The sequence below is a fragment of the Typopeltis vanoorti genome, chromosome 22 (assembly GCF_054136105.1).
Source record: "Typopeltis vanoorti isolate ZY-2024b chromosome 22, IOZ_Tvanoo_1.0, whole genome shotgun sequence".
NCBI classification, from domain to species: domain Eukaryota; kingdom Metazoa; phylum Arthropoda; class Arachnida; order Uropygi; family Thelyphonidae; genus Typopeltis; species Typopeltis vanoorti.
Window position 1 is genome coordinate 41295604 of NC_143570.1, and position 26870 is coordinate 41322473.

A 26870-nucleotide genomic window follows, 5' to 3' on the forward strand; every position below is an offset into this window, starting at 1 on the left:
TAGTGCACCTGACCAGTATAATAAATGCAATTTTAAGATTTCACTATTTTCCTTCCACCTGGAAACTGGCTGACGTAATTCCTATACATACGCCAGGCAAAGACCCACACCTACCGCAAAATTATCGTCCAATCAGTCACATCTCAAATCTGGGTAAGGTTGCAGAGAAGATCATCCTCTTACGACTCGAAACCTCAGTAAATGACCTAAACATCCTCCCTAAAGAACAGTTTGGTTTTAGGCAACATCATAGTACTACCCAGCAAATCCACAGAATTGTCGAATACATTGCCACCAGCTACACCTGGCGCCAGTGCACAGGCGCTGTTTTCCTAGACTTATCCAAAGCATTTGACAAAAAAATCTGGCATTTTAGACTCCCGCACAAACTTATCTCAGCCGGTACCTCACTAAAAATGGTTCATTTAATCCATTTATATCTTCAGAATAGATCAGTGCAAGTAAAAATCAACGGTTCTACATCCTCCCAGCGCAACATCTTTGCTGGAGTGCCGCAGGGATCTCTATTGGCTCCATTGCTGTTCTCTATATACATGTCAGATATCCCGCACAATGCGATGACTTCCATTTTGGCTCTGTATGCGGACGATACGGCAATACTAATCAGATCTCTCAGACCCCATTTCATTACCAGAAAGCTTCAAGAAAACATTCTAAAGCTGGAGGGTTGGTTCTCTAAGTGGAGATTGGAAGTCAACCCCCAGAAAAGCTCAGCCGTTCTTTTCTCAAAAAGGCCAATGCCTCCTGTAGGAGATGTGTTACTATTCAATACTAAAATTCGCTGGCAGACAGAAACAAATTACCTGGGTGTAATTCTCGACAAAAAGCTATCTTTCTATCAGCACACTAAGTCTGCGTGCACAAAGGCATCTAAAGCCATAGCTCAGATCAATCCGCTAATTAATAGAAATAGCAAGCTCAGCAACAGAATCAAATTGCAACTATACCAGATGACGATTCGTCCTATAATTACCTATGCCTCTTCGTCCTGGAGCCACACCTCTAATGCTAACATTATCAAAACACAGCGAGTGCAGAACAAGTGCTTGAGAATGATTCCGAACGCCCCGTGGTATGTTAGAAACAATCAACACCACCGAGACACAAATATTCCCTATATTTTCTCTTTTCTACAATAAGTTTTTCCTAAAGACGTTCACACATCCCAACGATTTGGTTCAGCAAGCTGCAGCATACGATCCAACAGACATATTCAAATATAGAAGACCAAAAGCTATATTAGCCTCCTTTAGTGATGCATAATCTCCATACCCATTCAGGGCGAGCAAACTGCTCATAAATTTTACCCTCACTGTAACCACAACAGATAGCGGGGAATATGAAAAGCATCTTTCTTCACCCCTAAAGACATAAATGTTAATTGTCAATTGTCAATTGTAAGCTAATTGAGATAATACGAATCTGTAATATCAAAGGGTAGTATATTATGCTTTGTATCCCCCCCCCACATATATTGCCCACATCCGCACATAGTATATTATGCTTTGTATCCCCCCCCCACATATATTGCCCACATCCGCACATAGTATATTATGCTTTGTATCCCCCCCCCCCACATATATTGCCCACATCCGCACATAGTATATTATGCTTTGTATATATATATATAAATCACAAAAGTGAGTGCTGTAGTAAAAGTTTTCCACGTAGTGGAGGTTCCATTAAAATATATAACATAGTCAATGCACTCATTTAAACTAGATGTCTCTTAGATTAGAAAACACTAAGAGAGCATACAGTTAAATTAACTTACCATTTTATTTGAATTAAGTAACAGCAAATATTGTAAAAAGCTGAAACTGTGCTTCTAGTATATTTTAAGAGTGCTGGGCGTTCTTGCAGATTAAATGCCACAAAAGCGTACTGGAAAAGATCATTTTATTGCCCATGCTTCTTTAGTGTGATTGCAAGATACTTCGAGAGATTTACAGGTCCAATTTTCATGAACTTACATTACGTGAGATTTTAATGTTTACGTAGATTTTTGGGTTTATTGATCTTTTTATCGATTATCTATGTAATCATCCAAATGACCTAGTTACTTAGAAGAAATGGATTCGTGTCACTATTTCTGAGCATGTGTAGGAACTATTAATAGTTTTTTTTTATTAATTATATATTTATATATATATTATGTATACGCTGACTTTAAATTGATTATAATTGTAGCTTCTTTTTTTAGGTCATTTATATCCAAACTCCTTCGAACTGTTCTAACATTGAATCAGTAATTTTAATAAAATTAAAATAATCGATTAAAATTATACATTAAAATGCATTCATTAGCTTGGTTTACAGTTTTATATATATGCTCATTTCTTTCATCTGTTTCCCAACAGGTGGCATTACTACTTTTCCGATAAACAACTCCGAGGGCGCTGTGATCGACATTTGTTATCATGCCACGTGCAATGACGCCAGAGTCCATCGCGACGATCGGTTCCCCATAACAGGCAATAGCTACCTTGTTCCTCCAACATCTCTGTCACTCCGCGCGCGTGCCCCCTAACGTGGATGCTAAGTTACCATGACAACGCCGTTTGGTCGATACGAGGTAGTGTGACTGCAGGAGCGAGCGGAGGTGACAGTAGTCGGTCTGTTGCCTTCGTGCCCCTGTTTCTATCGTGCCTTCATGGTTCTTATCTTTCAGTGTTGTGTCCACCGTTCTTGTCGCTTACGAAGCAGCTCATGACGTTAGGCGGAGAGCAGCATGCGACTCGTCAGAATACGAATACCCTTCGCACGTCCGTTGATGAAGTGTCCTCTAACAAAGTGTCTGAAGCAGCTTCCGAGTGCGTTCCTGGCACTTGTGGTTGTCGCGCTCATCTGCATCACTCTCCTGCAGATCGCCGTCCTCCACGCCAACCGTAGAGTCCACTATGTCCACCGACCCGAGGCGGTCACCGCTCCGTCGTCGCTGTCAGCGCACCCACCGACTCATCTCCAGCCGCCATCGCCGCCACCCCCACCGCAACAACTGTTACACACCGTGCCACCGCCTCCGCCCCCATCGCTGTCGCCGCAAGTCAACAAACAAGCGGCCAAACACGGAGCGCTGAAAAGGCCCGTGAGACGGAGAAGGTTGGAAACGGTTCGCTTAGAAGCCGTGTTCGACAAGAACGCTCCGTCCGTCGAAACGAACAGTCTGATTTTACTTAGCTCTCTGAACTCCGTACGAATACGACGGATCCTGAGTACGATCGAGTCTCTGCAGAACGCACGCAGAATCAATCGGAATCCCGCCGCGAACGTGTCTTGGAACGGAGAGAAACCGTCTTCTGTTCGCGATTTGCCAAATTTTGCGCTACGCGGGGAGGACCCCGTGTTCAGTAGGATTCAAAGAAATGTGTCTTTTATTCCACGTGCTTTTGACCGCATGACAAGAGATGTGCCAAAGACTTTGCCAGATGCCAAGAAAAAACCTCTTTGTCCTTCCATACCGCCAAATTTAGGTAAGGTGTCATGTCTTGATTTTACAAGAATAATTAGCTTGTTAATATTTTTTTTAAATTTGGTCAGAATAATTAGTTTTGAATGCTCTTGGAAACTCGTTAAAACATCAATAACCGTATGTCATTCGCAATTGAGAATTATATTCCGTAACCATCGTTCTATAATAGTTTCACTTTTGTTCTGTCTCGGTAATATAACCCTGACACGTTCATTTATTATTGTGCTCACCAGATCTTTTCACTTTTCTTATTCTATAATTGGGTAGGACAATGCAAAGTATTTGTAATGAATCATTTTTTTTATTCAAAAAATGATTAGACGTTGCAAAAAAGGTCACGCGGTTTTTTATCACCCGGATTGCAACAATTTCATGAAGAATGTTGAAGTTAATATGATGAGTCATTGTCAACCTTTAATTGTTGTTAATTTTATCAAGTTGTTTTATGACGATTGTTGCCATTTGTGCTTTAAAAAGAAAGAAATGTTATCGTATTCCACCAAGATAAAATTTGTGAGATATGAATACTAATTAAATAACAATAGAAAAATAATTACACCACATATTCTAAAGGCATAACTTCTATCATTAAGGAATTTTTTCAATTAAAATTCATTAATCAAATAAGAACGTAGCTTTTAAAACCAGGTTTAAAATAGCTTGGTATCTTTAACATATATTATACCCAAGGTAAAAAACTTTCTAAGAACGTAGCTATTATTAATAAAAAGTATAATTTATAAATGTAAATAAAAAATAATATAAAATTAGTTAAGTTTAATTGAAAAATTTATTTTTTTAGCTATCCAATCATAAATATTATAACAACACCTTTCTAAAAATAACTTAACATTGTATGAAGAGGAGAACCACATTCCCCTTATGATATGGGGTGAATCGAATGGATTAATATCCTTGGAGGGTAATGGACGGCAATGCTGTAGCCAAAGAAGCTCTAACTGAGGCTCGGCTATTGCTGTTGCCCTCCTGCCATGATCAGAGCTTTAATAGCTCAATAACATCCTATTCCTACACTGTCCTCTACATATATAACGGGGAAGATGAAAAGCATTCTTGCTTCGCCCCTTTAAGCCAGTCCTTATATAAGGACTAGTGATTTAATGAACATATTCCGACTCGAAGAGAAGCAAGACTTAACAAGTACTTGTTGAATCACGTGACTCAACTAGTGAGACCGGAACCTATTCTTCTATTGCAAAACATGGCATTGATTCCAGTTATTGATGTTCTCTATAACTTTTATTTAGGAGGCATGGAAAATGTCAGCAATAAGTCGATTATTATTTAAGGTATTTCTTATATTACTACGCCAAAACCACTTAGTGTAATAAATGTAGGCATAGCCATATTGGAAATGTTTGCTTAGGAATCACGCAACAAAACTGCTTGGTAGTGACAACTGGTCGATCACTCGTAGTTCTTATTTAAACCACAGATAAAATATCTGGCGTTATCTCGTTATCTACTTTGCCAGTCTTTCCGAGTTACGTAGTTTGAGTTTCCAATAACAGGTGTTTTATATAGTGCACGTATTGCATCAGGTTAAATTGTAAACTGCGCAGCTAGTCGGCATTGGAAGGAGTCTATTAGAAACAACATAATAAAGAAATCAACTAAAAATATTCAAGAACATCTGTTGCTAACATAATTTAATGACATGAATTCAAATTTTTTTTTTTTTTAATTACGAAAGCCTTTCCTTATATGCAAAAAATATCATCAAAACCATACATTCGATACCACATGTTTTAAATATTGTTTATATTTATTTATTATATCTATATAACCTTCGAGTATTATCGTAAATCAGTTTTGGTAGGGGGGGACGTGAGTTCCATCCCCCGATTGTAGTGTTATGTAGATTAGAAAATATGTTGTTGGACATAACTACGTGAAGAACTTGTATGTTCTACAAAATAGGATATAGAGGGCGCTGGTCAACATAGACTAGTAGTAGTAGTAGTAGCAGCCGTCAGCCTTTGCCCTTATAATGAGCGATGACACAGCAGGTCGTAGCATTTCCTGAACCACTTCCTGCGTGATATTAGCGTTCTATAGATTCACAGAGGTCGACGGATTGTTTCTGTATGCGCCAGACTTCCGTCATCACACAGCAGCGTAAGATCACGATGTCTGCATGGCCAAATATTTGTTTGTTACCAACATTACATTCGTTTATGTTTTCTGAGGTCTTTCTTGTTAAGACGGTGTTATCAATACTTGGGTAAGTATTGGTGACCGGTATTTGCATTGAATAGTCTAAAACTGGACTTTGCACATTTTTTACACGCGTATGCACTGGCGCCAGTTTCAAGTTTTATGCAAGCATCGCACTGTTACCATATAAAACCTGCGCTTAACCATGAAATTTGTTTGTCCCATTTCGTAACCTCCAGAGTATTTTCAATAATAAGGTGTGACACCTTTTGGCAACTGGTATACGGAAATTCTCCATTACTTCCACCTCAGTACCACTTCTAGGTCTAGCTCTCACTGATGAGACCTCAATAAAGGCCGAAACCGGTCTGGGTAATTACCCTTCCCTTAATGCATAGCATTATACATGTCCGCAAAGAGGTGTGCTTTGCATTATGGGATATTGAGGCAAGTGAGTTGCTCCAGTCCTGAAAGATACTTAAGGCACAAACTTTGTTTGTTTATACTTGAATGATGGATTACACCAAGTACATAATTTCTTGGTATCTTTAATTTATTTCGCAATCTTAATCATTCTAATTGGATCTGCTGAGTTTGTGCACCTTCCCATTGTGAGAATTTCCATACCGTTCCTATTTTTCCTATCGTGCCAGTTGCTATGCATTTTGCTCTATTAGGTCACTTCCGAGAGTGGGCAACTGCTTCATGACGTAGGATTCTATTAAAGTTTAAGTAAAAACTATACAACCTTTTCATAACTTAGCTGTCATCCAATTAGTTAGAAAAAGACCATGAAAGATTCTGCAGAACGGCATTACACTCTTTGATTTCTTGAAGTCTCAGCTCTGATTGAGTTCTGAGGGAGTGGAAAGAGGGCAAAATAATTCCCTTCCATAAGGGAAGCTCTATGACTGCAATAGCAAATTATAGACCAATCACGATCTCGGGAATGGTGATAAAATACTGAAAAAATTGTTCAGAAACAGAATAGGTAGACAAGAATATAATACTCTAGGAGGGACAATGTCGCTTCGTGAAGGGTCAGTCATACCTTAGTAAATGGCTACACGATGTTTTTGCTGGATTTTACAAATTCCATGTGGCATTTAAAAGAATGCCACATGGAATTCATGTCACGGAAATCAGAACAAATTGGAGATGGATATGACTCTGGTTATGTGAATAAAAGAATGGCCGCTGGACAGATATCAAAAAGTGATATATGGAGCGACTAGCTTGTAATCAGTTGAAAAGCTCTTTTAAATGTTACTGTGATGGTAATTAAACTTTCTAAGAGGAAGCGACCATCTTTTTCGACTGTTACAATTTCATCGATAAAATTTTAGAAATATTTTAAAAAAAATTTAAATATTTCATAAATATGCTCATTTACTAAAATTCCCTAATGTCTTTTATTCCCAAATAGAGTGGCAGGATCTCTTTTTAACTTTCTGGAAGTTCAGTGGATAGCCGGCTTCTGTCACAATAGCTGAACCCAAAGCTATAGGTGATTTCACAGGCATTAGGTGCGTATGCGAGAAAACTATGGTCATCTCGTGGCCTACTAAACTCTTATTTTCTGAAATAGTGTGATTGTTACGGTCGATTTTTGAGTTGCAGGATTAAAATCCTGAGTTTCTGGGTGGTAAATTTGTGTCAGAGATCGACGAACTCGGAAACCAGTTGAAAAAAAAAAGCTTAGGAAAAGTCCTCTAGTCGGCAACTAGATTTATCGATTTATAGCTTCTTTTCTTTAGACAATCTAACGTCCATGGACAAGGAAATAGATATCTCCACATGGCTACACAGAGTACAGAGTAGCCATGTGTAGCCAAAACAATATACCACCTTTCGGAAAGTGATATTTGCAAATTATAACTTGCAAACCTTGTACTTTACCTTTATCATGAGTTGCCTTAGTATTACAAGTTTGGTGCGCTGTCTTGTCATGACGGATCACACCGATGAATCATTATAATTAGTCTTCGATCAATGCAACTTAATATCTATGTATAACCATGGTTTACCTTTCTTAGATTTCTTGCAAAATTACAAGTCTTGCCTACTTATAAGAAATGTTTTTAGTCCATGTTGATTTATTTTTTCATCTAATCATCTTTGTCCAGCGAAATCTTTGACACTGGATATTTTAATTTAATAACGGTGCTGATCAATTTTAATTTAATAGCGCGATGTACATTTTGATATCTCTAACCAATAGTTAAATATGTGAAATTATAAGGATGTTACATTTTTTTTCGGTAATTGCCTATTCTTTAAAACTAATCTTGCAGAGCTGAATTTTTATAGTTAATATCATGTTTCGTACCTTTTTGAATGTTAATATCAATATAGAATTAAAAATAATAAAATCCTGGATTCAATCTCTTTAGACTTCCTGAATTCTCTTCCTCATTCTTACGTTTTGTTACACTTTGTAATCAAATTCATACTTTCAATCTTGGCCGAGAAATATCAGTTTTCCCTGATGACATATGCACTAAAGATAGCAGTGACGCTATGTAGCTGATTGAACATTGTATCCAATTCGTTGCAATGCAAATATTTAGATATTTGCACTGAAGTATGTACTGCATGTTCAACATATTAGAATGTTTGGTATGCTGTCATTTCTAACATTTTTTCAGTCAGTCACGGGTTTTGACATTAAGTTTCAACAGGAAAGAGGACTAGGAGGATGAAAGATGGGTAACTGGGATTAACGAACATTTTAAGTAGCTCTAGGAAGGATAAGACATACGAAAAACGTGGTTTAACAAGATAAATTTCTCCACTGCTTAAGAATAATAACTAAATAAATTCGAATATATTTATTTTCTCTGCACCCCAATCCTCGACATAGTTTTATCCAATGTTGAGGATTTCTAGGGAGTGCTTAGGTTTCCGGATCCCACCTTATCGTAGTTTTAAATCCGGAAACCTAAGCACTTCCTACGAATTTCTGCACATGACGTCACACGAAATATGGTAAATAATGTCGTCTATAGATCAAATAGAAAAATTGAGAATATTCTTAAATCCATAAAAATTTTTTCTGCGTAAAGTGTAAACAAAATAAAACACGCTACTTGATGTTGACATCTGCGAAGAAAATTTGACATCGTGTTACTCGAAATCTACGAAGTCTTTATTGTTAAATTTTATCTTTTTTTTTTTGTCGGTTTTGAATGAAAAAGGTTGTAACATTACTTCATATTCTTACCATTTCTAGTTTTACTTACAAATGCCTTCAACTTTACACAAAATTAACGATGCATTTTTGTTCTAAATAAACACATCTTATCTTTACCACAATGCTATAGAACATAACGTGCGATTTTTTTATTATAACTGTTAGTAGCATGAATGCTTCTATGGACTTTGCTTTTTTGGTTTTAAATGGTTTAGGGAAAAATGTTTTATTCGTAAGTCAGGGTTTCTGAATAACTTAATCATTATAGGTCATTACTTTCTCCACTGCACTAATTTGCTATAGATTGAACAATATTTCGTGCAGTCAAAATCACTATTTGAAAATTAAAAGAATATGATGATGAACTAACTGCTATATATATTACCAGCAAAATCGTTTCATAGCTTTGTTTCCATGCCAACAGTAGATTCTGCTTTCATGTACCAGGTGGCAGAGTATATCATGTATATTATCAATAAATAATTACAAAAAATAGAGGTATTTCGACTCTCAGCGCCCGATCAGACACTGATCGGTTAATAAAAACCAATTTATATATATATATATATATGATCACGAATTTACACTTTCTATAAACGATCATGTTGATATAGTATTATTATTACTAATCTAATTTTCGTGATTTTTTTTATTTAGTACTTTCAAATTCTTTTATTTAATGCATTTAAATATTTTAAATTTAATTAATTAAATAAAAGAATTTGAAAGTACTAAATAAAAGAATAAATAGTACACAATTCCACGGAATTGTGTATTATTTTAGGGGTGGCAGTATCGTGAATTGTGAAATCCCTGATTTAATGAAACTTTGCTATAAGAGAACCTTCTATCTGTCCTGTGTACAAACGCACTCACGCACGCACTCACACATTATGGTTTCCTCGTTATCATTAAATAACGCACCACTAGAACATTATATCTCCCGCGTCCCTCTACCATATCCGCTACATTTCTACGAGCATTGCCTTTTTAATCCCTTAGCACTCCTCCTTCCTTCTCTCTATCCTGATTTGGTATCAGGAAATCAGATATTAGCACTGCGTCTCTTCCTTCCTTTGTTTCTGTCGTCTTGTTTTGTCTGTTAGAAGGTAGACTGTTGCTATGTTTAAGAGTAGCAATTCATAAAATATCTGTGTAAGAAAAATATGTTGATAATTAAATAAATAATATCTAATAAATTTGTTTGTGTTCTTAAGCCGATTTTGTTACAACGTTTAAGTTTAAGTTTGTTACAACGTTTAAGTTTAAGTTTGTTACAACGTTTAATGACACGTAAATCCTATGCATATAAATAATAATACAAACTTATAATGCTGTGCTGAGTACAATATCTTAGGAATTAGATGTTCTGAGCTTTGATCTGTTGTGCACTTGTTCCCGCTAATCTAAAGCTGTCTGGAATCATTTGAACAAGAGTGATTTAAACACAATAAGGCATCGATCAAGCTATCCATATCAGGCTGCCCATAGATAAATTGTATTTGCACACGTGTCCTCAATTATGATAAACTAGTTTTTCTTTCCCTTTTAGTCCCGTACTAAGATAGAATAGGTCAATATTTTCTATAATTTCAAAGTTCTTTAGAGAAAACAAGACGGCCGATTTGTTATTTACATTGTAATATCGAGGCAAACTAGAAATATTTTAGAAGGGCTGCCGAATGCTGTTCGCTTTAAAAGAAATTTCCATACGAGAATAGGCTGCCACTGTGACTTTAATGCAAATTGGAGACACGATTTTAGATGCGCTCGGGACTCTTCTTGATGCATGATTTTACGAGGAAGTTACTTTCTTTAGATAAATCACAAAATGTTCTGGGGTCGTCTAGCTCCTTTTCTGTCGTGAACCTCCCTATCATCGGAAAAAGGGAAGTGAATAATAAACGATATGCCCTCTTTGAGCTCCTAGTAACTGTATTGATACTGATTTTTATTGTTACAGTCGGGGTAACAATCGACTTTGAAGGACTCAATTTGAATTGAGTTCGAATTCCATTGATTTTTTTAAAATTTCGTATATTTCAGAAAATGTGTAGTTTAATGTATTTACTGCATTTTATTGCATTTCGGTGCAATAGTTGAGTATATTTTGATACAAATACTGCACTAAAATGCATAAAATAAAATATATATCTGAATGTAACTATTCTCTCTAAAAAAAAAAAATTTAAAACCCCACGATACTTGAAAGTCTCCATCTGAATCACACATGATTTTTTCTAAAAACAAAAATGTATTTTTGAAACCGGAAATATATTTTTTTTCTGAGCAAAAGCTGTAATTAAATCGTAAATACGAGTTCTGCTCTGAACAACGAGGAAGAATGCACTCAATCGGTTATCTCAAGCGATAAAACTCACTGCAGGCTCTAATCTCGAAGCTTTTCGTGTATTTCCGTTTAATAAAGTTTTACTTTTACTTCTCAAAAGCAATCGTGAGAGCCATTGCACTTCTGATCTCTGAAACTAATTAACAAAGGATTACCAGATTCATTTTCGTTGGATACCAAACAAGGCAAGTTATTGCTCCTTGCTGTCTATCGAAAGGGAAAAATAAAAAACCTCTTGATCAACGTAAGTAAAAAAAAAAAAAAACTGATTTAAATAGTTGATTATCCCTCAGAAAATCGATTTCGGTGACTAAACACAGACCTTGATTGAATCTCGTATTTCTCACACGAGTGTTGCTGAATATTTTAAGAATGTGTTGCTTTACTTAAAAAAAATAGTGCGTGTATGACGTCATATTGAAACTAGAGCAGTGGAATTAAGTTGTTTTTTTAAGTAATAAAACCGCTGTTTATTTTTAAAAAATTTTGCCCATGGGAATACGACTTTTTTTTACAAAATAAAAATAAAACAACAGCGCCATCTGTCTCAGAACTAGAATAGAAAAATAAAATAAACACATTTCCAATATTGAAATTCTTTAATGTCGATTTACCACTAACCCTTTCGACGTTCTTCCCCCCCCCCCGCTCCAGACTTCATTTCCTATATATCTCCACGAAGCTTTCTACTGTCATTTCCTATCTCTTCTGTAAATTAATGTTTACAACAGACCATCCCCTGGATGCAGGACAGGTGTTTGGCACGAGATAACGTGTAGCTTGCTTGTTCTTGCCTTCACTTTAGTGCAAGACATCGTCAGAAATTGATATGTGACGAATGCTGGCGATTGCAAGTGCAGCGTTGAACAACGTCAGTTCATGTACACGACCTGAATATTGTTTCGTAACTTGCACCGGAAGGGAGGTGCACGCATGCAACGAGCGCAAAGAATATATTGATGTAAGATGCCGATTCAGTATCTTACAAACTTACTTTTATCAAAACAAAAAAGAACATTTTATTTAGGGAGCGCATTGGAAGGATCCCAATAACAGGTAAAATCTCTAAGAAAAATTTTACATGAAAGATAAATATTTATTTTTAATTTTAAAACAGTCGAACTGAATGCTGCTCATCCCTACCACAAGCTAAAAAAAAAAAAAAAAAAAAAAACGGAGAAAATTCTATTAAAACAGAAGAAGCATGTTACTTAAAACCAGTCAAGACTATTACTTCATCGATCTTGTCATCAATCCAGTGGATGAAATGCTCCGTCTACCTCGTAAGATTTGTTCATGGGCCTTCTGAACTTCTTTATCATTAGTAATTTGAGCTCTCATATTCAAGAAACCGTTAGTAATATAAATAGCAACCACATTCCATGTTTAAACTAATCACTGAACGTAAAATGTATACGTCATTATTACTTCATCGCGATACTCTGTGATAGCACCCGCCTCACTTTCCATTTCGAAGTCATCGGCCCATGGTTCAGTGCTGTTTAGTTGAAATTATCCGCTACTATCTCAAGCTAAACCAATCGATGCAAAGCATTTTTTATTTTCAATGTTTAAAATGCTCTTCCGATATCAAGATAGCATTTACAGCTTTGAAGATTGCACTTTGACGAAGAATGTGATAAATAACAGTTCAGTAACCACTTCGGGAGAAAATTGCTGTGCAGATTCAAGATCGATATACGTTCTAAAGATAGATAATGACGAATCTATTTTCTCCGATGGTCGTCTTACAGTATAATGCTGGGAAAGTAGAGCAGAGGTCGAAGCCGATTTCTCGCTCTGGTCTTCGTCCTAAAGCAGTATTTTAGTAGTGGTGTTGTAGGCAACATATTTTTTTTGACAATACCAATGACTACTTTGATGAAACCATAAGGAAAATTTCCGTAAATTCGCATAGTGAAGACTGCTGATCTCAAACATTAGGTCTTTTCATTTTTACACAGCAACTGTCTTACTTTAATATAATAGTTTGCATGCCCCGAATGAGCTTATTCTGAAACAAATTGCCGTCTTACCAATTCTTCTTATCCCTAAAGGATATGCAACTTTACGAAGAGTTGGTGGCCGTTTTAAATAACTGGGATGTGGGTGGCGCGCAAGAATTGATAGCTTGTAAGATCATGAATTGCATAGTTGCGACGCATAGGTGACTTATCTTCGGTGTTTCCAATTTTAGATCTCTTTCACGAGTCTTGGAAATCTGTCGACTTATCCATTAATCTAACGCCTATACGTAGTATGTTTATGCTATGCTACTAAAGTCAAGTTAGCCTTCCAATAGCAGGAAAAGCGATGTCATAACTCAGTATGCAATTAAAAGATGTCAGTGGTTAGCTGAAGCGTTGATCAAAGGAAAGAGGTAAACAGTTTTAGAAGAGAATGATCGTTGAATTCCATTTGACAATGTTTGTACGTGCTATTTTACAGTAATTGTAGTTTCCAATTCCATTGTTGGCAGTGAGCCCAAGAAATGGATCCATAGGTGATAATCAGTCTAAGATAAGACTAGATTGACCTAAAACACTAAATCTTGAGAAGGCTGATAATCTCATCTGACCATCATATCCATCAGGATTTGCGTTTAGAAATGTTAGTTATTGAACTGCACCCCGGAACAATGCAAATTTTTTTTTTTGGGGGGGGGGACATTTATGCACTTTATTATTTATGTACTATCCCAACGATGAGCTTTGAAGGTAGATTCTTATGGTATTGTTTAGATCATCCAATGGATTGCTACATCCTACGATGGTCTGGACAATACGAATATCATATTAGCTGTTTGGTCCATAGTTGTCAAGGACATGGGTGTTGATTTTACTGTACCGATCCTTACATTATCCAACACATGATAACATTCCATATTGCAATCCTATGATTATAAATACCTGGTTTGAAGAAAATGACAATGTAATATTGCCTTGAGCGACATAGAGTTCATCCCGACCTGAAACCTAACAGACCATCTGTGGAGTAATATAACGCAGCATTAAATGTTTTTTTTTTTCATTGGCGAAGCTTATTAGTGCTGCTGAAAGAGATCATTTTTACGAAGACATCCTGATATTATGAGACAATTATAATGCCAAGTGTGAGATATCTTGTATTTCTGTCAATAGAGAAATGTGTTTTGTTTATGTCAGTAAGTCTTCATCACTTTGTTAGGCTCGTTTACATTGAAGTTTTTGATTCTGATCATTTCAGTTATGGTCCCCTTACATGAATAGAGTACACCCAATGACCAAAATATTACAATCACATGCGATGTGCAATCCACTTGTAGTATGTTACTAACAACGCGGGGCGAATACGATCTAATACATAAGCGGTAGAGCCAGGTATTATCTGCGCTCAAGCAGGTGTGTGATAAGATATTGAACAATGGTATCCTCAAGCTATGAACGGGAAAATGATAACGGGAACCAGATAGCAAGTCAACGCAAGTGCATGCGACCGTAAACAGCTGATACTCTCTCTCTCTCTCTCTCTCTCTCTCTCTCTTTCTTTCGAAATCCCTGGTTATAGCTGTGCAGTACAGCCAGAAAAGAGAAGAGTCAGTTTCCGTGTGTTGAAGCTTCTCCATACTCTCATCCAAAGCCGTTCAGAACTTTAAAAATTATTATTTTTATACCTTTAAATCGCTTTATTTTTCTATCATTTAAATTAACCACTCAATGTTTTGTGCTTAATGCCCTCATACTAATTGTATGTCTTTTATTTTATTTCCTTCCCAAGTTTTAGCTTTCTTAACTATCTCGTATCTGTTCACTCACTCAAGACCATTACTGTGTATGCAATGGACCCGTAAGTTGTGATTGATTGTAAGGTGCTAGTTTAAGGCTAATTCAAGGGGTCGTTTAAGGTGAATTTGGGATGAACCTTTGAATTTGGGATGAATCTGATCTAGGGGATTGAAATGCATCGTGTATAGAAATCGTAAATGTTTCGCGCCTCATATAGGAAGCTAGCCGGCAATTTAATCTAGAACATGGACCAACCTAGAAGACCTTTACCTTCCTCTATAATAATTCCCCCGCCCTCTTGCTCCAGTAAACATAACAGTTGGTCATAGTTGTCAAAGTCGCTAATAGTGAACCAATTACAGCTACTTTCATATATCTGTATCCATTCTCTTCTGGATCTGTCTCTACATAGAGATTTGCACCAATTAAATCTACGAAAACTAAAGCGTTCTTTAATATATATATATATATATATATATATATATATATATATATATATATATATTTTTTTTTTTTTTTTTTTTTTTTTTTTTTTGATTTTAGATCTAAGCATGAAAATTAAGACAGCGAAAAAATATAAAAATTGCATGTGTTCCACTTTCGAGAAAAAAAAAAAAAAAAAAAAACTAAATTTCAGCTGCTAATTCACCAACATGAAGAATGCTATTTAAATAATGTTTTTACATCCATTATTAAATGATATAAACTTGCTGTGTAACGTAGTAATAAGTCACGTCACGAGCCTCAACAAATAAATCAAACAACTGTGACAGGACGTTTTTATTATTATCATTATTAAAATTATTAATCAGTTGTAGATATTAATTCTGAACTGCCTTAGTGTCTGTTGTTTCTAACTGAATAATGGAAAGCCAGCAGATATCTTTAACGATGATAACGTATTGTCGTTTTCATTGTTGCGTCATATGTAACATTTGTAATACGTCACAAAGTTCGCATTTGTAGTAGAAACAGCGGTGAAATATTACATACTTTAAACAATGTTAGTATTGAACTTTATTCAATAAATAACATGATTAAGAAGCGAGAATAAAAATGCCATTATCATTGAAGAGTGCTCTTTGTGACGCAGTCCTTTGACGAAATCGATAATTGCCGTCATCGAACTTTTGATACCTTCTCATACCATTATTTTTAACAACGTGTTATCGGCTACAAGGGACGATGCTGTTCCGTGGAATTACAACTAAATGACTTTCACGTGTTCACCGAACCATGCTGTTTTTTATTTTAATTTATTTTTTTTAATCTGTCTGCTTAACGTCAGAATGGTCATAACGCGTCACTAAGGAGAGCTGTCGTCTAATAACCTTTGAACGTCTGTAGCTACAAGGAGACAAATACCATCGCCGCCACCACCACACCAAGATGGGCGGAGATGCGGACATTTGCAGTGGCCATTTGTGAAAGTGAGATACACGCAATAACTGTACACTTATTGTTTTAATCTAGCGAGGCGTCATTTGTGAAAAGTTTCTATCTAAACGACCTAATAAATGTGCAGAATATTTTGTCTTGGATACGGTTTCTTTGCGTTTTGAACTTTTATGGACATGCCCATAAGCAACTGAGTCAAAACTGATGATAAATGACGTTACTGTTAATCATCTATTATGATAAAGAATAGCATTTCTTTTGGTCATTCATTTCAATAATAATAATAATTTGCATTTGCAAATGCATTATAATACCGGACTTTTCTCAAAGAAGAAAAGATATATATATATATATATATTATATTATATATATATTATACTAAAATTTATTTACCCAGATTCCATATATTTTTCATATTTAAGCAAAAAGAAGGTGTATTAACTTAATGTATTCAGTTATTTGAAATATTCAATTTTAAATTTATTTAATTATTTAAAACGTTATTTCATAATGTTAGTAGTTTTTTTTTAGAAAAATAAACTTAAATATTAACTTTTATTTTTTTATATTAAATATTAATATTAAAAAATAAACTTAAATGACAAAATTAATGGATAACAAAAGTCTTCCTTATCACACATTTGCTTTACCCAGTGAAAAGAATCTCAAGGTGGTACTTCGCGGGGTAACCGAAGGTGTCACCTCTGAAGAAATCACTGCTGACCTTATGAGTTGGGGTCTGAACCCAGTAAAGTTAGCAGGATGCTCAGGTCAGATAAATGGCCAATGCCACTGGTGCTCGTAGAAATTGAGAAGGCACAGAAAACTATATATGAACTGATCGCTATCTGTGGCCTCAGAATTTCTACTGAGCCACTAAGGAAAAATTTGTCAGCTGGGCAGTGCCATAGGTGGCAATGGTTTGGTCATGCCCAAAAACTTTGCAAGGCAAATTTCAGGTGTTTAAAATGCGGCGAGGGACACCAGATCATCATATGCACCAAGTCAAGATCCACACCAGCTAAATGCGCCAACAGTGGAGGACCTCACTCTGCCAACTACAAGGGATGCATTACACACCCAAAGAACAGTGGGTCAGCAAAAACTACCCTTCCAACACACTACAGCGATGCTCAAGGCAGCCGTGCAGGTCGCACCCCGGTCCAAATAATCTCCAGCTCGGAGAATATTTGGACCAAAACTTATGTATAGGCCGCACGAACTAAGGCTGTTCCATCCCATGAACAAATAAGTTCCAAATTAACATCAGTATTAACTGCCTCACTAGCTACCATGTTACAAGAATTCAGCATGACAAATCCTTCGCCATCCTCCACGCAAATATTTCTACAAGGTACCCATTCAATTTTGACAGCCCTCAATAATGAATAAAAGAAAATTTCATCCCAACTTTCTCATGATCTCTGCATGGAACGCAAATGGACTGAGTAACAAAATTCTGGAATTGCAAGCGTTCACTCACAGACACAATCCTGACACAATATTAGTAAATGAAACACATCTCAGGCCAGATAATAATCCCAAATTACGGAACTACATTATGTACAAAACAGACAGACTCACCAGCAGTGGAGGAGGTATACAGCCATATACATTAAAAACTACCTAAGCCACAATTTTCTGACAAATCCACAAACCAAGAACCTTGAGATAACAGGCGTTGAAGTTCATACCAACGATGCTGGCAGTATCAAAATCTATGATGTGCACAATCCACCCAGCATTCCATTACTAGTATCTGACTTGGACACCATTCTCGGCTTCACAGACTCCATCATCATGACTGGTGACTTTAATGCCAAACATACAGCCTGGTATAGCTCCACAATCAACGATAAAGGTCGAACTCTAAATCATTACTCAACACAAAATTCTATTGTTGTAGCCGGATCCATAGAGCCCACCCATCACAGCTCAGTTGGAAGCTCAGATGTACTTGACATAGTCATCCTCAAAAACATCAGATACCAGTATCAGTTGGAAACATTAAATGAACTTTCTTCCGGCCACAACCCCATTCTTCTTAAACTCGGTACACAAGAACAATTCTCCCCTTCCCACTCTTTTATATCTTCGGACAAACGCACCAGAATTCTCCCTGACCACATTGACCCAGTCCCTGTTATTCACACTAAAGAGGAGATAGACTTTACTGTAAACAACCTAACCAGTCAAATCAAAAAGCAATAAACTCAGTCACCCAGACTACAGTCTTTCACCCTAGTGGTCGGATCCCCGAGGAAATCATGGATCTAATCAGACTGAAAAACAAAGTCGGAAAAAGGTACCATAACACAAGAGCCCCACAAGATAAAACAAATCTGAATAAACTAAATAGACAAGTTCGCGAAGCTCTCCAAAAACATCGAAACCGGGATTGGGAATCCAAGCTAACGAAGTTAAACCCAGAGGACAACTCCATTTGGAAGTTCTTGAGAACCCTCCGCACTAAAAGGCAACTTTTACTCCCAATTCAGACCAAGAATCACAAACAAAACAATCAAACTACTCCCCAGAAAAGCCATTGTGCATCTAGTCAACATAATCAATGCCATCCTCAGGCTCAAGTATTTTCCCTTAACATGGAAGATGCGGATATCATGCCAATCAAAAAGATTGCAAAGAACACCCAGCTCCCCGAAAGCTACAGACCTATCAGTCTTCTGTCCAGCCTTGGAAAGATTGCGGAAAAGGTCATCCTTACAAGGTTTCAATCAAAAACGGATAAACTAGGTATTATTCCTAATGAGCAGTTCGGATTCAGAAAAAAACACACTACCGTACAACAGATTCACAGACCGGTCGAAATCATCACCAAAGGCTTCAAATGGAAGCCTTTGGTGATGATTTCGTTGCTGATGATTATAAATGCTGCAGCTGTGTGGTGATGATTATAAATGCTGCAGCTGTGTGGAAGTTCCATCAAATGGAACTTCCACACAGCTGCAGCATTTATAGATGCTGCGAAGGCTTTTGATAAGGTGTGGCATCAGGGTCTTCTCTACAAGCTCATCACATTCAATATACCAACAAATCTAGTAAAATTAATTCACTCATACCTCAAAGACAGATTCATGCAAGTCAAAATAAATGAAACTATGTCAAACAGACCCAAGGTCCTGGGAGGTGTGCCGCAGGGCTCACTCCCGCCCCCCCTGCTGTTTTCTATCTACATAGCTGATATCCCTCAAAACCCAAGCTCAACAATCAATGCGTTATATGCAGGTGATACTGCATTATTAGCAAGATCTCTCAGCTCCAAACTAGCCATCAAAAGACTCCAAAGCAGTATTCACACATTAGAGAAATGGTTGATGGACTGGCGGATCTAAGCAAACCCACAGAACAGTTCAGCCATACTGTTCACTAGAAAGAAGTTTCAGACCAAGGAAGACATACATCTACTAGGAGTTAAGATCCCATGGCAGAGTGAAGTCAAGTATCTCGGCGTAATGCTTCACAAAAAACTACAATTCACCAGTCATATAAAACACATAAGCTCGAAGACATCCAAAGTAATTGCGCAGCTCTACCCCATGATCAACAGAAAAAGCAAACTGGACACTCAGAACAAACTACTCACCTACAGGATGGTAATACGCCCAGTCATTACTTACGCATCTCCTGCATGGAGCCATACTCGAATACATATATTCAAAAGCTGCAGAGAATACAGAACAAATGCCTGAGAATGAGTTTAGATGCCCCATGGTTTATCAGAAACTCCCAGATTCACAGAGAAGCCAACATTCCCTACATCACATCCCTCCTCCATGACCTTGCAGTAAAGTTCTTCATCAAGACAAATAATCATCCGAACCCACTGATCAAGCAAGCTTCAGACTACAATGAAGCAGATTTCAGCAAATACAAAAGACCCAAGTCAATTGTATGCTCAGCTGAACACAGCTAATCTCACTGCCCTTTCAGGGCGAGCTTAAAGCTTAATAATTCTCCAGTCAAAGAATTTTCCCTCTCAGACAAAGGGGAATATGAAAAGCATTTATGCTTCACCCATCAAACCAGTATTGTTCTGCGTTCTGCATGGCATTTAAAGCATTGTTTGTTGTCTTCCCGTGTGCTGGCCGGGATAAGAATAGCCCAATGTACCTCAAGCATGTCGTACGAGACGACTAAAATGGGTATCCTGGGAGGATAATAGATGGAAATGCTGTAGCCAATGAAGTTCTAACTGAGGTTCGGCTATTGCTGTTACCCTCCTGCCATGATTAGAGCTTTATATAGCTCAATAACACCCTATCCTTCACTGTCCTCCCAAGATCCCAGGATATGAAAAGCATTCTTGCTTTGCCCATCTAGCCAGTCCTTTTAAGGATTGTTTGATGTCAGTTACGATTTATTAAAGTTATTGTACTTTTAATTATATATATATATATATATATATATATATATATAACAATTTTTTTCCATATATATATATATATATATATATATATGGAAAAAAACACACTGTTGTTTACCATTTTAAATAAATCTTGACAAATGTTCAATAGAGTGTTATTATTGAAAGTCATGTGACAATTTTCTTTGCTCTGACCCGTCTCCAGCGTGGATAAAAACTGCCTACTCCGAACAGGAACAGCAACAAGAATATTGATCGGTGAAATAAGAGTTCCCTCTGCAAATGAAATATGCGAATTTGGAATCACTAATGCACTCTTAACTTAGACATTATAATTAAAGAACAGCTTTTATTTTAAATTGGTTATTTAATGCATTCTACAATTAAACTCCATTTTAACCGAGGCTACAAAGATTACATAAAGGAAGTTTTCGAGAAGTCTTAGAATGCAAAGGAAGGGAAATGCAGATTTCTAGAATGTTTTAGAAGCTAGATAATAACTGTTCTTCGAATTTATTGTGTAGAAAAGTAAATAGGGTGGTTACCACCACAGCTAGTACTTTCAACATTAATTCCAGAACCAATCAATATCGGTGGTTCCACGAAATGGGAAAATCTGAAAGTCAAATACGGTAGCAATTTATCTTTTCGATTTTTTTTTATTTCTCTCGTTCTCTTTGTGCGTGTTGTTAGTTTTGTTTATTTGGTCTTTTGCTTTACTCTCTCTCTCTCGTCTTTCGTTCTTTTTTGGCGTGTTGTTAATACATGATTTTCTTTTTTGCTGCAAAGAGGCAAGCAAAAATCATTCCCTCACGATTAAATGAACCTTTCAGTTCTGAAAGGATTCTAATTTATTCTTGGAATGAGTTCATTATTTTCTAATGTTTTTGGTCTTCCAGAAAATATGTTCAGCAGTATCAGGAATCGAGTGCCTCTGTACCCAGAGAGCATCGCGAGAATTGCGATGTTCTCTGGTTCTTAGTCTCTGAAGTGCTTTACCATAAATAACTAACTCAACCCTTTAGTTGGAGTTCATTATCGTAACATACTTGTATAAAACACGTTTAAATTTTAGTTAAATTCAAGTTGATTTATGGTTATTCAAAGTTATGCGAAGACAACTTAATGCTTCTCGTTGCCTTAGTTGTCTGAACATAAAAGACTTGTGTGTTCTCTGGCTGGTTTGCATCTTTTCAAGGCAAATTTCCATCTTCTCCCTCTGAGACCGACCAATTCAACTTCCTTTGTTTCCTCCATTTGCACGAGTTACGAATTCAACCAAAAATGCACACCATTCTTTGAGCTGCAGAGGCTCGAAGTGACATTACAACTCGCTTGTAATGTCACTGTTTCCAAGTCTATCCCGTAGTCTTTGCTTGGCCTTGATCTGCTTCGCTTTTCCTTTGCTATCCAGTTCTTTTTTTGACCTATCTATTATTCTGTTCTTTTCATACGATTTTTCGATTCTTCTTTCAGTTTTTATATCAATCGTTTATTGATTTTATTTTACAGTTTTCTTTGATTTGATTATTTGCATTTATTAGCATAAAATTTCATTTTATGCCAATAAGATAATCATTAGCATATTCGATTATTCTTAATTTTGCATTTGTAATTCGTATTCCACGCTTTTCTATTTTTTTTCCTTCTTTTTATTATTTCATGCATCACAAAACGAAATAAGTTCAGACCCAACGACTCGCCTTGTGTAATTCCTATGGTTATTTTAATGTCTGTAATCTGTCCTTGTTCTGTATTTATTATAGACCTAATATTTGCTTATTTATTTTTAATTAGTTCCGAAATATTTTAGTATTTTTGTCTTATTCTTAATGTAATCATTTCTCTTTTAATTATATTTGTCATATGCTTTAGCTAACGTTTACTCGTTATATTTATCTAAATAAATAAAAATACATATAAAGAGTCTTATTGCATTCTTCTCACAATTAAAATAGAACAAAAAGATTATTTTCATTAATGTTGCCACAAATATTTTTAAGGTATGCTACAATATATTAAAGATTATCATTAATTTATAATTAGTAATTTATAAAGAAATTATGTTTTTTAGCAATTAAGGTTTAAGAAGTACTAAAGAATGTAATATTAGGCAAATCATTATTCCATTTCAAAATTCTTCTTCTATTTTCATTGGTTATTTTTATATCGAAAGATATGAGAAAAAATTAAAATATAAAACTCTACTAATAAATTTTTATATTAACATTAATGGATTTGTAATATACTGCTTAATTAAGGATTAGATAATATATTTTACTTTTTTTATTTATTTAAAACATTGATTCATAAAACACCTTTTTCTTTTTCAGAAGACATTAAATGAAAAATAATATCTAACAGTATTATAGAACCTAGGAGACAGGATAGGATGAATCAATCGACCGTGAGATGCGGTGATTGATTCATTCAATCGAATACCCTTGGAGGGTATTGGGTGGCAATGCTGTAGCCAATGTTGTTCTAACTGAGGCTGTTGCCCTCCTGCCATGATCAGAGCTTTAATTGCTCAATAACACATTATCCCTACACTGTCCTCTACAGATAACGGGGAATATGAAAAGCATTCTTGCTTCGCCCCTTTAAGCCAGTCCTTATAAGGATTATAGAACCTAAGCGTAATGATCATTTTCAGTTTGATCATCATGATCAGTTTCAAATAATGTTTGTATGCATGTATATCTATTTTTATTATATATATATATATCTTTGCTGTCTGATACAGAGAAAAGGTGGCTAGGTAATCACTTCTATATATCAAAATGGATTGGAATATATGTTGATGGTCACTGTCCGCCTCCAAAGTTGACAGTTGACTTTTTTCCATGATTTCTGACATAATTGAGATAATGGCAATGGTACTGCTACTTATCTTCCCTTTTAGGAAATAAATACGTCATTTATTTTGTAAACAAACAATGGTCCTGATCTGTTTGGTATGTTTAAATCATCTACTCTAAAATCTCTATTTTTGTTTAGCAAATCAAACAGAAAGTTACAACAGAACTGTAGTTCATTTGTGATCAGTGGACCGAACCAAATAAACAATAAAAAAAACTATTTTCTTCGCTTAAATATTCAGAAACGGAATTTATCTGCAGCGTTAATCTTCAGCCACATCGATTACTTCATAAGTCGTATTATCTTTTAATTGACGAGATTTTCTTCAGCCGTGAAATTGTTGCAAGGAAGTAAGTTCATCATTTTGTGTTGGACGGTAATAGATGGCTTTTGCCGACAGCTCACTCGGTCTAATTACCGCAGATGAAATGTGCTGATTATTTTTTTTCTCCCTTCGTTTCAAAGTGATGATTAAGGCAGATTATTAGACAGCTATTTGTTTTGTACTTAGCTGCTCTACTTGTAGATAATTAGAATGTTACTTCCGATAATAAGGTAATATTGCTATAATAATTCTCCCAAACGCAAGCAAATAAAAACTATTTAAATGAATTATTATTATTAATTATTTCGTTCCAAAATTCACTAGTTTTGTAGCTCTGAAAACCTTTCTAAAACTCTAAACTCCGATTAATACCAGAATTTTTAATAAAATTTAATAGTTTAGCTGTTTATATTAGGTTTATTTTAGATATCAACTTATTCTAAGCAGGAAACGCTAAAGAAATAGACTGTCGGGTAAAGAGAGCAACCGGTTTTTGAAAAGAACAAACACCTGTGTTTGTTTCATTGAACTTGCTCGTTTCTTGAAGTCATGCATGGAAAACTAAACTAAAAATAGTTCCAGGTAGTTCAAAGAATTAAAAATTTCTCTGTCAGAGAGTGATTTTCTGAAATACTGGAAATCACTTCCGAACTTATCGTAAAGTCTGTTTTAACGACTGTTTTAAGACAGTAGTGGTCCAGCCACTAGTGACCAGATCAAGATAAGATAAGGAATCGTGACGTGATTGGTTGATGACGTCATTTTGTGTGACGTCATGGGTCTGGAATGTTTGGAATTTCCCTGTAGGCATATGTGTCACTGGCTTCAGTGCTTGTGTTTTGGTTCGCGTATGGCATTATGGGTGATGACAGAGATAAGGATTCGTGTTGTGATTGGTGGTGCACTAGTGACAAGATGAAGATCAAGATAAGATAAGGAATCGTAACGTGAATGTTTGTTGTTGAGATGTAGATAAGTGACATCATTTGTTAGTTGTAAATAAGTGACGTTGTTGTTTTGAATGGAAAGGAAGATATATTAGAGATAAGGAATCGTGTCGTGATTGGTGGACACTTTAAACAAGATCAAGATCAAGATAAGATAAGGAATCGTGACGTGAATGTTTGTTGTTGTCAGATGAATATCAGTGACGTCATTGTTAGTTGTAAATAGGTGACGTTATTGTTTTGAATGGAAAGGAAGATATATTAGATATAAGGAATCGTATCGTGATTGGCGGACATTTTAAACAAGATCAAGATAAGATAAGGAATCGTGACGCGAATGTTTGTTGTTGATATTGAGTTTGGAATTTCACTGGGGCCCTTGTCTGTCGGCGACATCACGTGGTGTTTTGGTTTGGCTATGGAATTGTGGGCGATGTTTTTGAGATAAGATATCTTGGAATTTTCCCAGGGAGACAGACATCTGTCATGTTTTGTTTGGTTGTCTATAGATGACTGTACTAATTTCCAATACATTATGGGGTATTTCTTTCTTTCTTGTTAAAGGTGGGAATTCTTAGAGTAGAGTAGAGTTGTGATGGCGTCCGTGTTTCGAGTTTTTCTGAATAATTTAATTATATATACTAATGGCACTCAAGCATACAGTTTTTTTTTCATAGCTCATCTGTATTTTCTTCTATATTCATATTCTAAACAAGTTCATATTTTATTCATAATTCATCCGAATATTTTGATTTGTCTAAAATGAAGATCTTAAAATTCAATAAATAAATAAACAAATCGTGTGTGTGTTCACGGTGATTTCAAAAGTGTTCTTACTTAACACATCAAAGACACTGTTCTTTTAAGTTTACATTTTTATTTCACAGATATTATTTACAATGCAATATGCAGAAATAGGACCATGTCGGTACTTTAATATGTATCCTATGATTACTCTTATGAAAAAAAAAACTATTCAGTATTAGAATTACGCTTACCAAAAAACATACGAACAGTGATTATTGTATTACAATTATAAATTGTTATGTTCAAGTTAAAAAAAATTAACTTACATTTCTTTCCAGAATGGGAACATCTTGGTACTATGTAGGTTTTCTGAATATTCCAAATTGTTGATTAACATATATTCACAGAACACAAACACAAGTCTGAAAAGACATTTCACTTTTTCATTATAGGTTACTGTGATGGCTAATATATATTCACACCACAAAACACACAAAACATAGTAGTTGAAAGATATTTCTGTAAATAACCAGAACAGCTAGTGGACTACTTAATTTACTTCAGTATCCGATTGGTTCTCTGTATTAATTCTTTCCCGCTGTTGCCAAACCTTGGTGGGAAAGTCTATGCGCCGTTTTGTTTAGGGTAAGTGTTATTTCCGGTTTCGAATTTCGATTGCTGTTAGAGTATGGAATTCTGAAAAGTGAAATTATTATTATTTTTTTTTTTTTCAAATTGATTCGTTATTTTCTGTATTTTACTTTTACAGGTCATATTCTATCAGAATAAGTGAGCAGAATTAATAAATATATAAAGTATATGTGAATTTATTTTCCAACACTGTATATTTCTCATTAAGTCTTCTCTTTAAGGTATCTATCTTATCCGGTCGCCTTTTGTTGAGAAATCGTGTGTTTTGGGTCGAACTCTTGGTTTCATTTGGGAAATTACCAATATAACTATTAATTTTACCTTCGATTCCCTGTGCTTTTAACCAATTTCTGTAAGTGGAATTTATTTTTTCTTTAGCATTAGTAAATTTCAAGTAACTGATATGAAACAAACAAGGTTTTGAACTCTCCACAGTTTTTCTACAGCAATCGTTTTAAGAGTTTTTGTAACGTGTCGTTGGTTTTAAATATCTAATGGCTCTGTAAAATAGCCAAACTCTAACAGTATTGTGACTTTTCAGGTGAAATCTTCACCACTAAAAAATTCTAGCTATTAAT

The 26870-nt window shown here is 35.7% G+C and overlaps 1 protein-coding gene across 4 annotated transcripts in view; it reads left to right on the forward strand.

Annotated features, from left to right (window-relative positions):
* LOC150094348 (beta-1,4-N-acetylgalactosaminyltransferase bre-4-like) overlaps positions 1-26870 on the forward strand; it is a 329825-nt gene that overhangs the window by 134770 nt on the left and 168185 nt on the right. For all 4 annotated transcript variants that reach the window (XM_090412491.1, XM_090412488.1, XM_090412489.1 and 1 more), the window contains exon 2: positions 2382-3494. In XM_090412491.1, the coding sequence (XP_090268617.1) occupies positions 2753-3494 (742 nt within the window). In that variant the 5' untranslated portion in view covers positions 2382-2752. The remainder of the gene's footprint in view (positions 1-2381; positions 3495-26870) is intronic.